The sequence below is a fragment of the Buceros rhinoceros genome, unplaced genomic scaffold (genome assembly GCF_000710305.1).
Source record: "Buceros rhinoceros silvestris isolate BGI_N320 unplaced genomic scaffold, ASM71030v1 scaffold9147, whole genome shotgun sequence".
In the NCBI taxonomy this organism is placed as follows: Eukaryota; Metazoa; Chordata; class Aves; order Bucerotiformes; family Bucerotidae; genus Buceros; species Buceros rhinoceros.
This window is the reverse complement of record NW_010423931.1, coordinates 92,443-106,555: the sequence shown is the minus strand read 5'-3', so window position 1 is coordinate 106,555 and position 14,113 is coordinate 92,443. Positions and strand designations below refer to the sequence as shown.

The following is a 14,113-nucleotide window of genomic DNA, read 5'->3' as shown; positions in this document are numbered from 1 at the left end:
CCACCACATATTTTGAGGGTTGATAGTAGAAACCTACGATGACCATTTTCCTATATATTAGGTATTACCTGGAGAGGCATAGGCAAGGAGAAAGCCATCTAAGTCCCACGGGCGCTTAAATACCAATTATGTGAGTGATGATTCCTCTTCCAAAGAAGTGCTTGCTATGAAGTAGACTATATCCAGCATTAAAACATCTTTTTTTTCCTGCCAAAGTGCCACAAAAGCATTGGAAAACTACATGGTTTGTCTTTCCTATCTTGTGCCTCATCTGCACCTGGCCAGCACTGCTATCATTTCTCACTCTCCCTGTTTTTCTCCCTTAGGTATCACACTGGGTGCTTCGAAACAGAGAGAATAAAAGCAAAACTCAAATAAAAGTCCAAAATGAGGAAACACAGACATTTGCCCCTCGTGGCAATATTTTGCCTCCTACTCTCAGGCTTTTGTTCGGTTTGGGCCCAGCAGCAAGCAGGTAAGACTGGACTGCTTCACCTGACTTTGCCCACGTATGAATGTGCTGCTAGTTTGCACTGACGCATTCGCGTTGTTTGGGTTTTAGCATGCATGTTGATGGTACGTTGTGGTTTACCTTCTGCTCCTCAGCTCCCACTCAGCTGAGGGTCGTTGCGGACCCAGACCTTGGCCAACGCGCGCGGTGCCTTCCTGAGCATGTTGCTGGCTGGTGGTGTGCCTTTGAAGATGCTCTGCAGGGGACGGGGGTGCAGGATGTGCAACCAGGGTGGCCCCAAGTGGGTGGCCCAGCTTTCTCCTGGGCAGAGCTGTTTTGCCCTCCTTGCAAGTGTAAGAGGGCATTTTGCAGCGGGACAAACACTGCCACCGACCTGCAGAAAGGCTGTTTGGCTTTTCTTTAAGAGGAGGGAAGGTGCTGTGTTTGTCTTTGGGACCATTGCTGGTGCCACAGTGGGGTGGTTTGCAGCAGAAAAAATATGCAAAACCCATACCAACACCTAGGCTGCTTAAATTGAGCAGTTTGTTCGTTCTTCGAGAACCACTGTGGAGCCAGCAAAGCCCTGAACCAGCAAAAAAAAAAAAAAAAATCCACAGGAGACCACGGGTGGTTTGAAGTTAAGTGAGCTCAAATTCACACATGAAGCTGCATGAAACTTTGTCTGGCTCAGGGCTGGCATCCAAACCCGTGCAGTGAGAGTCTGGGAGGGGAGAAGCATCTCACCTCTCCAGGAATGGTAGGTCGGGTACTGTCCCTTCCTGTCCCCCAACACCTACAGTGTCAAGGCACTGATGGCTGCCTTTTTTTCCCCCAGTGCTTCTTGATTTGCTTTGGGCGATAAGGGGAACCTAAGCTTCACTTTCACCATGCGAAAGAGGCTGTTGGTTGTTTGGGTGTGGAGGAGGAGTCATGCTTGCGCTGACCCATAGAAAATCCTAAACCCCCATCTGTTTTTTTAAAGCTGTCAAAACCGTTGCCGTGGCTGATATAATATTTCTAGTGGATTCCTCTTGGAGCATTGGGAAAGAACATTTCCAACTCATTCGAGAGTTTCTGTATGATGTTGTAAAAGCTTTAGATGTGGGAGGAAATGATTTTCGCTTTGCCCTGGTCCAGTTCAGCGGAAACCCCCACACAGAGTTCCAGTTAAATACCTACCCCTCTACCAAAGACGTCCTGTCCCATATTGCCAACATGCCTTACATGGGGGGAGACACCAAGACTGGAAAAGGATTAGAGTACCTAATCGAGAATCATCTGACTAAAGCTGCTGGAAGCAGAGCCAGTGAAGGCGTTCCCCAGGTTATTATAGTGTTAACGGACGGACAATCCCAGGATGATGTGGCTCTGCCATCATCTGTCCTTAAATCGGCCCATGTAAACATGTTTGCGGTCGGCGTGCAGGATGCAGTGGAAGGGGAGTTAAAGGAAATAGCAAGCGAACCCTTCGATATGCACCTTTTCAACCTAGAGAATTTTACCGCTCTCCATGGCATAGTTGGAGACTTAGTGATGAGTGTCCGTTCATCCATGACTCCAGAAAAGGCTGGGGCCACAGGACTGGTTAAAGACATCACAGGTAATGTCTGACTGCTGATGGCTCCCATCAGCATGGTATCTGCTGGCGTTGCGCTGTTTAAAGCCTTTGTTAGGGGCAAGACTGAGATGGACGTTCAGAGGTTTAAAAACAAAGGTTTGAAGTGTGTGGCCCTGTGTTTGTAGCTATTGAGCATGCTGTTGTTTGCAGACCAAGTTGGCATCCCTGCCAGAGCTACCAGGAGGTAGTGCAAAAGCCCTTGGATGGTCAGTAGCCCATCATGGCCATCCTTTTGCCCCCATGACATGGAAATGCAAGCGTAGGGAGCTCTGCTGAGTTATTAAATTGCCCCATCCTATCTACTCCCAAAGAAGGGAAATAGGGGATGAACACACCAGCTGCGGTGGTGACTCTTTGAGGCCTTGACCAAAAACCCTCTGTAGACTGAGAAGAGCGTTGCTGGATGTGGCGACACCATATGGAATGCCCCCTTGCAGCTAGTGGTAGAGATAGGAGATGTGCTTCTCCTGAAAGTCACATTCTTGGCTGAAGACAGCAAAAAACAGTCCAGTGGGGAACTTCTCTGCTGAAATCCCATCCCTGAGCTGGCCCTTAGCCTTTCTCCTCATCCGCTTAGAGAAGAAGGTGTGTGGTTGGAGAATCTGTTTTGTGATGCCATTCAAGCACCTTCTTTACTAACTGATGGCCAGTGGCTCCTGCCAGAGCGCTGGACCCCTCCTGTAACCAAAACCTCTCTGCACACCACGGTGGCTTCAATAGATCTGTGCTGAATGCAAGCTGGGTGCCCAATTTGCCTGGAAAAAAATGAGAGTCTTCCTCCAACCCTCCTCTGTTTATGAAATTTCATATTGGAAAGGGCATTCTGAGCAGCTTTGTTGTGTTTCAAAACAGAAGTCCCAGAGATCAAACCTTTCTTTTTATTCCTGAGACTCCATCTGAAGGTCAACAGCTTGTGGGGTGATGTAAGGCAACAGCAGTGTAATGAGGCAGTGTAACATTAATCCCCCTGTGTTGTCTTGCCTGATTAACCCTCACGCCATCCCCACTGGGTGCTCTCCATCGCTGCATGACACCGAGCAACACCAAAAGGCTGTGCTCACATGTGTTTTTATTTGCGAAGTGTTTGACAGGGCAAACAGCCAAATCACATGAAGGCCACAGGGAAAAGCAGCTGCCCCAGAAAACTCACATAAGGTTTGCCAATTCTAGGAAAATCATGTCACTATACATGGAAAATGAGTGTTATACCCAACCTGCTGACAGCACTGTAATGGCTGTTCAGCATCTTCACCATGAAGCGCCCCAGTGCATCCCTGTTGAAATCATTGGGTGAACTGGTCTTTGGCAGCTGGCTGTTGTCCTCTGGGGCGCGCCAGGAGGTAACCCCATAATACATAAACATCTGAAGCCACATACATTTCTTTAAAGGCTTTAAAGGCAAATTCATGTATATCATGCATTTCCAAGTTCATTTCTTCTCAAAGATTTTTTTTTTGCAAGCACTTCCCTTCCCCCATAAGACAAATTAAAGCTAATTCTACTGTTGTAGTTTTGCTCCTGTGCGACTTTTGTGAGCACTACGGAGTATCAGTAAACATTGAAAAAGATGTTACAGGTCCTGAACACCGGATGACAATAGTGTGCAAAGCACAGCACAAAGAACTGTTTGCCTGAAGTCATAAGAAGTCATTTATTCAGCTGATAACTCCATAGAGCATTAAAGTGTATAAAAGTGCCGTGGATGTCAAGCTAGAAATGAGCCCTGATATGAACTAGAAATGTAAAAAGAAAACAAACCAACCCAGTTCCATAGTACTTCCAGTACAGAATACCAGAGGTGTTGGTCTGTGGCAGTCCTCAGAGCTGACTTGTGTAAGTATGAGAGTCAGCCCCAAGTTTGCCCTGATGTGTTCCTTAAATCTCAGCTGTCTGTCTCATCTGACCCTCCTTGCTTAGTTGTGTAACAAGCATGCTTTTATTTGTTCTCCAGCACCACCTTGTTCCATAAATGTGCACTGAAGTACAAGGTTTTTTACAGTGATGACAAATTATCCAACGCCTCCATTTTGTATCTATTGTCTCTCCTGTGGGAGTGACCCGTACTGCTGTGATGACACTCACTGATGTCTGACATCTTGTTCCTCCAAAAGATGTCCAGGGTATCTAAAGCAGTGCTGGGTACATCCACTTTGACATTTCCCTGTCATTTATATGATGAAGTAGAATGAGTACATCCCAGCTGAAAACAACACGGTAAAGACAACCCTAAGCACCCCTAAATTTCAGCTCAGTGATGGAAAAATCAAGAAAAATAAAAAAAAATAAAGAGCCTCTTGCAATTCTGAACCACGCTGATGTTCTCCAATCCAACATTGGCTATTGACTTGGCCCAGGGAAGCAATGATGCCCTGGAGACCATCTCCTTTGTCACTGGAATTGCAGCATTATTTGAATCTCTTGGTAGCATTGTGATGTATGAGAACATTTACCAGAAAAACAAAAAAACAGGAAAAAAAAAAGAAATTATTGACACTGCTGGGTAATAGCAAAGACCACATGTTTATTCCTGGCCTTGCTAAACCACATACCAGTCTTGCTACTGGTTTCACCTTCGGCTTTCAAAAGTTGAGAGCTGGGTGGGATTTGCAAAGGTTGCTTGTCATTCATTTGCAAGTAGACTGAAATTTGATTTCTTAACAAGATTGGAGACTAATAGCATGGAAGCATCTGAGCATGCTTTGGGGTCTTCTTACCCTGCATTTTGCATAAGTACAGCTCTTGGTGACACTGATGGTAACATTAGTTGAGCAAAAGGAGTAAGAGCAGACATCAGGATGTTTTGTGTCTGCTTTGGTAAGTCTCACCACAAAACTGCTTCCCCATCAACCACCATGTTCATGCCATATAAAAATTTTGTTTGGTGTGTGTATATACTCTGATGGATATGGTCACAATGAATAGAGTTGGATAATTGTGTCATGACTGATTTCATCACCCTGTTTTAACCTGATTCTGCATTCCTTGATTGAATATTCAGAGTCCATATGAAAAGTACAGACCAGACCCTTCTAGTAATAATCAACGCATGTCTGTGCAAAATAATTATGGCAAGACCATTTTTGCGTGGCACAGGTTGACAATTGTGGGGGGCAGCTCCCTGGATGAATGCCATTGTGTGTACACTGTCACTGTTAAAAGAGTTACAGTGGAAGAATAATAACCAATACCTTTCCAATTGTTTCTACCAAAACCAATTCAAATAATAATCCTTCATGGTGGGAGAAGCTGGTATATTCAGTTGCTGGTTTTAAGCAGCAAAAGAACAAAATTGCAAAAGAGAGGCTGAAACTTTCCATGCACCCACTAAATGGTGGCTATTTTCTTAAAAAAAAAAAAAAAAGAAAAGAAAAAAAAGAGACAGTACTACGATGAAAACTTCCTACAAATGTTACTGTCCTCATTCACTACCTTCAGGGTCAATTATCAACAAAACCCACCTTTTCCTTTTGGCTCTGTCTAAATATTTGGACAGTACTGGCCACTTATGGAATGGATCTAGATTTCAAAAAACTGTATTTTTCCAAGTTTTCTCCTCTCATGACAATAATGCTGACCCCCCTGTGTCTGCAGCCACCAGCTCAGGTTGTGCCCACTTGAGCCGACTCTTGATGGGTAGCGGATGCTACTGGGATGGGGCTGGGAGCTCGTATTCAATCAGAATGCAGAACTAAGAGGCAAACATCACCGCATCAGTGAATATGTGTTTTGTTTTCTCATTTTCGTGTTTCTTACTGGTTTTCCAAGAAACATGTCAGAACACTGTACAACCGCATGTAATCAATCACCCATTTTAATGCTTTCACCTTTTGCATTTCTTTTTTTAAAGCTCAAGAGTCCGCTGACCTTATTTTCCTTATTGATGGATCAAACAACATCGGAAGTGTCAATTTTCAAGCCATACGTGATTTCCTTGTAAATTTGATTGAAAGCCTCAGAGTTGGAGCTCAGCAAATACGCATTGGGGTGGTGCAGTATAGCGATCAACCCAGAACCGAGTTCGCTTTGAACAGCTACTCCACAAAAGCGGATGTTCTGGATGCCGTGAAGGCACTTAGTTTCCGCGGGGGCGAGGAAGCGAACACCGGTGCAGCACTGGAGTTTGTGGTGGAGAACCTCTTCACCCAGGCAGGAGGCAGCAGGATAGAGGAAGCGGTGCCTCAGATTTTAGTGCTGATAAGTGGTGGAGAGTCTAGTGACGATATCCGAGAGGGCTTGTTAGCGGTGAAGCAAGCTAGTATATTTTCGTTTAGCATTGGGGTCCTGAATGCTGACAGTGCAGAGCTGCAGCAGATTGCCACTGATGGAACCTTCGCATTTACTGCCCTGGATATCCATAACCTTGATGGTCTTCAAGAATTATTACTGCCCAACATTGTTGGAGTGGCCCAAAGACTCATTTTGTTAGAGGCCCCAACCATTGTGACTGAAGGTATGTATGCCTTTCTAGACCGTTGCATTTCGATGAATCGATGAATGAATGAGTTTTGCACGCTTTAAAAACATTTTTTTTTTTTAATTTTTATTTTTGCAATGTCTCTCTGGTCTGGTTATGGAGAAATATATGGGAAAGACAAAGAGTCCTGTGGCTAATGTGCAGAAACTCATCTGCCCATTGGGTTATCCTTTGAAAACCATGAGGGTTTGTGTCAGTAACTGGCTTGGCATGGGGTTTTAAAGGATACTAGCAGAGGATTAAAAAGCTCATATAATCCTTATTGGGGTATGTAAGGTCCCCAGGGTGAGTGGTTCTGCAGCACTGTTAGTTCTGAGAACACATATGTCACGTAAGCGTACATCATATGTCAGTTGAAAGTGTCATGAGAAGGAAATTTGACTGGGAAAGGTAACGGGGATGTTAAATGAATCCCTGGTTCAGAGTTGAAGTTATCAGCTTGCTAAACTAAACTAGTCAAGTTCTGTACCTCATTGAAACTGTGCTCTACCGTTGGGAAAAGGGTAGAATTCCTCAGTGGCTGAACTTAAAAGCAAAACAGCCCTCAGGTCTTCTGAAGTGAAAGCCCTACCTCGCTAGATCCCTTCATAAGCTGAGAAAGCTTACAGCTTTCTGGGAGGCCATGGCAAATGAAAATGTAGGTGTCAATATTCCGCTTAGGTCACTTTGTCACTCCCCAATGACATTACTTCTGGACTAGCATTAGCTTGGGTGCAGTAGGATAATGAATATCTGGATGTATGGAGCGAGTAGGTGATCAAGAGTTTCTCACCCTATGGTTTTATGACTAAATTAGAAATTTACTGATAGAGAGGCTTTATGAAGGACACGATTTCAGAGACCCCTTTATGAAAGACACATATTTCAGAGGCCCTAAGAAAGGACCAGGCTGGAATTGCTGCGCTTAATTACCAGGATGTTTAATATAACCAACACTTTTGGGAGCCCAGTGCCAGTCTGGAGTTCCTCACGTGTTTATGTCATGATGTATGTTGACATAAAACTGCGTTCCAGATGTCTTCGCTGATCTATGTCTAAACATGATTGCTATCCCGTGGTGCAAATCAAAGGGAGGAATTTGCCTAAAAGATCATTTTATGACCTTGCCTTGATTATTCCAGGAAAGAACATGAAGAACTTTTGCTTGTAGCACCCCACAAGAACTATATTTAGCTAAATAAACTGAAGTCTGCATGTCTAGCTAAAATGTGCATGCCAGGGCCCGTGCCAGTCAATGGAAAACCTCTCTTTCTGTCCCTCTGTTTTTTAACAGTTTGAACGGCAGGATTAGAAATATTGGAACATTTGGGTTCATCTGCACTTGCATATTTTTCTCTTAAAATGCCAGCTGACTTGTAGAAGGTACCACAGTAGCATCAGCCCGTACAATTACATACATATAGATGGATGTGCTAAATCGAGAAGTGGAGATTTTCAAAGGAACTTCAGGGGAATTCCTTTTCCTAGCACCCACAGAAATTAATTTACACTCGTCTACTTGATTCACATCACTGCCTTGGAAGTTTGCAGTGTAAAGCACTGGTTTGGGACACACACCACAGCCCGAACGGGATGTCAAACCCATTGTGGTGCCAAGTGTTCCTGTCAAATACTGAAGTCACCTTGCTTCACTTTGGCTCTCCGGTGGTACACTAGGTGTCTGGAGATCAATGGATGTCTCAAAAGTGCCTTTCTGTCTCTCTTCTTGCCCCTCCTTTAGCTACTGGGGGAGCCTGGATGATTAAATTAGATGAGGTGCTTCACCAAAGACAGCTGAGTTGGCAATGAGGGAGGAACTCTGCAGGGCTGGGTTCAATGCTGACAGCCTCCAACGTCGCCAACTTTTAGAGTCAAAGATATAATGCTTTGATCCCCAATCCTTTGAAATTCCTGAAATTACTGGGCTCTGGGTCAGACCCTATGAGATGTGTACAGCCTTGCTTAAATGCTTTTGCTTTAATTGTGTCCATTGAAATTAGAACCGTGGGGTGTTTCTTCCTGCGGGTTTCGGTTTCAGTTCTCATATTGCTCTTCTCCAAGGAAACACACTGCAGAATTTGAGAGCTGCAAGAGGAATGAGTAGCAGAAGGAGCTATTCCTTCCCAGCCTCCCTCATTTTGCAAAACACCTTTGATGTGTTCTTCTATATAAACTTCTATATAAAGTCAAAAGTTTCCAAGGTCTCCATTTTTGGGTATCTAGCTGCTGGCAAGCTAAGGAAGCACTTCAGGAATCTCTCCTGCGTGATACAAAGCAGAGATTTCAACCCCTGTTATCCATTTGGAAAGTTTCGTGCTTTCAGACCTCTCCTCCTTGGAGCAGCTGATGAGGAAAAAAGCCTGGTGGGGAAGTGAATGCTGGAAATCACGGCTCTGAGAAAGCGATCATTTAAATAAATCCTCATGAATTTGTGAATAGTTCTGTTTTGACAGCCTGGGCAGTTGACTGCAAGACACTAACAGCTCATGTGGGGCCGTGACTCAGAAACTGTACCACCACATTCTCTTCATGAAGGTTCTTATCATTTTGTCTCTGACGGCATCACAGCATGGTATTTTAAGCTTCAAATTTTGACAATCAGTCCTTAATCAAATGATTTCCAGTAAGACTTTTGCAAAGGTTCTCGTACTTGCTGGCAGAGGCAGTTCTCTTGGGGTGCAAGGGCAGACGGGGTAGCTGAGTTGCAGATGTCACCTCTAGCTCTAAATCACTCTTTGCAGTAGCATAATTTCATGGCAGTCACCCATAATGAGAAACCTGAGAGAGAGCGAGCGGCCTTTGGGGAGCACCACTTTCTGTGGCCAGCTAGTGTCTGGCCAAGGAGGAGAGCAGCCAAAGCTTTGTTCTTTGCTCAAATCCAAAGTGAATACCCTCCACTCAGCAGAGCCCTGATGGGCTGAGGGGCTGCCCTATTCCATCCAGGTAGGACAAGAGAGTGTTTAGTACTGCTGCCCCTGAAGAGCTTGAGATCCTGGCGATGCTGGGTGTAGCAGTGAGCCTGGGAGGTGATGGACCTGACACCTTGAACTGACCCCATCCCAGGAGCTCTTATGTGGCATAGGCGATTTAAGGACACCTCAAGTCCAATGTAACACAATGATCTGTAATGATCCAGCATAACTTGGAAGCAATATAAGGTTTCCTTTTTCACTTCAATGGCATGAAATCAGGGAGGTGATGATGTGAGCGTGTTTGTCTAAAAGAGAGTATTTAAACTATCTCCCATGATGATCACGTATAACGCTTTTGTCATTAACAGTGTTGGTCTTGTTAACATTGACTGCTTTTTCATGTACATTTGCTGTATTAAATAAGGCGGTGCTTTGGTTCCAATGCCACACAACAGGTTTTTTTTTCCTCCCTAGCTATCTTCCTTCAAACTTAGCCAGGGACCTGAAAACTTAATCATGCTCTTTCTGTGTCCTTTGTCATCACCAATAATAAAGTTTCAAGGTTACAACTTTCATTAAAGACATGGCAACCAGAATATAATTCAGTTCTTCCATGGCTGGGCTGGCTGTGCCAAGAAAAATTGTAACTTGTTTTTGTTAGATAAGGAATAAGATGTAGGATGTGAAGACCCAAGGTCCAGGTATGTTGAGCAACAGTTCTTTACTTGTATCATTGCTCTTGGGAACCAAATCCTTGTGAGACCAAACCATGCTCTTGGTATGATTCAGGTGGCTCCACTGGAGATAGAGGGAGCATCACCTGCTTATTTCATCTCATGTACCAGCTGAGTGACAGTATTTTTCCTGACTGTTTGCTTTTCTTTCTCGTCTTGACGTGTACGTGCATTTTAAAATTTTTATAAACCATGCAAGTCTTGAAACTCTTCAACTCTTCTGTGTTTTAGAAAGAGGGAGTATTCAATTAGATTTATTAGCCCTCTGCTAGACCTTAAAAAATTAATCCGTTCTGAAAGCAAGACCCTTTTAAAAATGTTAGAGTAATAGTTCTTCAAGCAAACAAGAAGTCCTAAATGTTGCTGAACTGTTCATTATAACTGATGACCAGAGTGTGGTGAAGGCTTCTGCTAACATTATGTTCATGTGTTACTTGCAGTTATTGAAGTGAACAAGAAGGATGTAGTCTTCCTGATAGATGGCTCAACGGCTTTGGGCACTGCCCCCTTTAATGCAATTCGTGATTTTGTTGCCAAAATTGTCCAAAGGCTGGAGGTTGGACCTGACCTGATCCAAGTCGCGGTGGCACAGTACGCAGACACTGTGAAGCCAGAGTTTTATTTTAACACCCACCAGACCAGAAAGGATGTGATGTCTAACGTGAAGAGAATGAAGCCTATGGGTGGTACGGCACTCAACACTGGCTCAGCACTGGATTTTGTGAGGAACAACTTCTTCACCAGTGCTGCTGGGTGCAGGATAGCGGAAGGGGTGCTCCCCATGCTGGTGCTCATCACTGGCGGTAAGTCCAGGGATGCTGTTGACCAAGCTGCGGCAGAGATGAAAAGGAACCGGATAGTGATCCTTGCCATTGGGTCGAAAAATGCCGACCTGGCAGAACTTCAAGAAATTGCCCATGAGAGAGATTTTGTGTTCAACCCAAATGACTTCCGCCTTCAGTTCATGCAAGCCATTCTTCCTGAAGTGCTGTCGCCTATTCGGACTCTCTCTGGAGCAACGATTGTCCAAGAACCACCATCAGGTAATTCACTACCTTTTTCTAAGTAAGGGTGTATGGTTTATATGTTTGTCAACTCTTATTCTATGACATGTAGGGATAAAGGGGGAAAAACATCAATCAATGTTTCAGCATAGCTAAATGTTGTCTCTTAGACTTGAAAAATGTGCATGAACAGATTGGTGAATTTAGTGTGTTGATTGTTGTTACAGAATTGTCATTCCCTCCTGGAGATTTTTGTCCCATTCCATATTTTCTACCAACATTTAAAGGCTTGGACATGGAAGATGTGCTTTACTAGTTAGGTACTAAAATCTTTCAGTGAAGGCTTTTTGTCTCACTTAGGGTTTCCGTAACTTATGAAGAGGACACACTGTGAATGTTGTAATTTCTTCCTCAGTTTAGAAATTATCTTTAGTGGATATTTGCTCAAGAAAGCTTTAAAGTTTCTTCTGAGTTTAAAGAAAATAAGCAAGTTTGTTCGTGGAGATGTTCAGAGAAAGCTAGCTTGACACTGTTGGCCTGAAACTCACCCCTTAAGAATATATTTACAGTTTTCTTATCACAGCCCAAGCCGTAAGAGGCCTGTGAGACTATTCCGGTGTTGATTTTAACTTAACCTGTTTAGAAGATGATCCAAAGCCCCATGAAGCCAGTGGATTCTTTTTACGTGGTCTTGCCGTTGACATCAGTAGACCTTGGAAGCAATCCAATTGCTGAAGTCATGTCTTTTGAGGCAGCTTTCCCTGCATTTCAAGAGGTGTTGTAGCTGTATAGAGATTTTATACCAAATTTCTCAGGATGTCTTCCTGATAGAGATGCTTGGTAATAAATAACATAATTAAGAATAAATAACAATAACATAATTAATGTTGTGCTACATCATATTTGATCTAGCACATCTGTCTCATGGCATATAAACATTAGAAAAACAGGACTTCTTCCAGCTCCCAGTAAGGTAACTAGTTGGCTTAAGTGGTTGTCAAACCATGTCCTTATTTTTTCTAGTTTCTCTAAGTAATTTAAAATTGTAAACCGCAACGCAGAAGAAACCAAGTTTTTGGAAAGAGTCCTTAAAAAATTTAAGCCTATGACAGATTTACAGGAAGAGCAGACATTTTGAAATCAGTTTGCCAATTGTTGTCCTTAATTAAGATGAATATCACGGGACTCATCTTTTAATAAGCTTTTTTTTCCAGAATGTTTCCTGCTAATACAGTTTTGCATGGCTATAAACCACACCTGACATTTTTATTTTTCAATGTAAATTAAAAATGTTCCTATACTTCCTTGTTCTTTAAAGCTCATTTGTGCAGCTTCTCCTTTTTTCTAGTCGTTTTGCTCTACTGTACTCACAACTGTTCACAATCACAATAAACATGTAATCATACCCTGCTCCGTAAAATTACTATAATTAGTAACATAACTGATCTTGACACTGGGCAGCCTGTTACATTTCAACTAGATATTGTCTTACCCTGGGTCTTGAAGGGCACTTTTCTGGTGCAAACCAAGACAATCTGTAAAATCTGAGAGCTATGCCCATATTCCAAAGAGCCCTCTTCTCCCTTTTTGGTTTTAATATGTTTTAGTATATTTTGTATGTAGGACAGCAAGCTTACAGGGACAAGGCAAGCTGGAGAGATGGATGAATATAGCCATGGATACCCATAGCTAAATGCTTTAAACGAAAGATAATGAACAGAATTAGCAAGGGGCACAAATATATTCTCAAATAACTTCTTTGGAGGAAGTCATCCAGGGGGATGCACTGGGTGAGACCACTCATTCGTCCTCTGGGTTCTTATTTAAATTTTTGACATTTTGGTCTGTCATCTGGACATGATGTTTTTAGAGCAAAAGCACAGTGGGATGATCCTGTGGTGCCTTTGGGGCAATTTTGTAGATCTGTGTCTTGGTGCTCAGAATCTGAGAGAGCCCAGGAAAGATTTAACCTTAAAAAAGAAGCAGACAACTGGCTGATTACTGCCAAGAGCGGGAAATTTCAACAACTTCAACAGCCTGCAAAATGGATGTCTATAACTGCAGACATCAAAATGCAGTTTTCTGCACCAAATGCAGACATCAGAAAGGCAGGGGTCTCAGGCAGACAATGCAGCCTTGTCTGGAGTCTTTTCTACACCTCTTAGTAAAAGCTATTTTTAATACCCACTCAAAATACCAGCCAGATTGGTTACTTGGCAGAAGTGTTTTCCCACGCAACAGGAGCCTAACTCTACACCATGGGCCAGCTACCGCGGGCAGCGCAGCATGACTGTGGAAGTCACCGCAGGGCTGGACATGGTTCCCTGCATTTAGGGATGCATGGGAGTATCAGCATGGAACAGGGGATTGCTTAATAAGGGAGTGATAACACTGGGTGTCAAAGCACAATTTAGGTTTCAGAAAGCAGAAATGTTCCCTAAAGCTTCACTGAAAAGCCCCAAGGAAATGTGGGGTGACTTGCAGATAAACAAGGTGTCTGTTGGCATAATTCAGTGTTGCTCCACCAAAATCCATGAAGCTGGCTTCTGCTGGCTAAGGATCTGGCTCAGAGCACGCAACTCTGGCATTAGCAGATGTTGAAAACTTCTGCTGTGGCAGAGGCTGAGCCTTGTTGATAAACCTGACATTTAAAAGAATTTTCAATACAAGTCAGAAACCTCTGCTGCCCAAATAGGTTATTTCCAGCAATTCAGTGTTGCTCCACCAAAATCCATGAAGCTGGCTTCTGCTGGCTAAGGATCTGGCTCAGAGCACGCAACTCTGGCATTAGCAGATGTTGAAAACTTCTGCTGTGGCAGAGGCTGAGCCTTGTTGATAAACCTGACATTTAAAAGAATTTTCAATACAAGTCAGAAACCTCTGCTGCCCAAATAGGTTATTTCCAGCAGGGTTCGTGTAATATCTGTGCTGATCACACTCT

The 14,113-nt window shown here is 43.5% G+C and overlaps 1 protein-coding gene across 1 annotated transcript in view; it reads left to right on the top strand.

Annotated features, from left to right (window-relative positions):
- The first annotated feature begins 387 nt into the window (after positions 1–387).
- The window catches only part of COL6A3 (collagen, type VI, alpha 3), a 53,491-nt gene continuing 39,765 nt past the window's right edge, over positions 388–14,113 (top strand). The window contains exons 1-4 of the mRNA XM_010140602.1: positions 388–475; positions 1,434–2,051; positions 5,917–6,519; positions 10,609–11,211. Coding sequence (XP_010138904.1) covers positions 388–475; positions 1,434–2,051; positions 5,917–6,519; positions 10,609–11,211 — 1,912 coding nt within the window. The remainder of the gene's footprint in view (positions 476–1,433; positions 2,052–5,916; positions 6,520–10,608; positions 11,212–14,113) is intronic.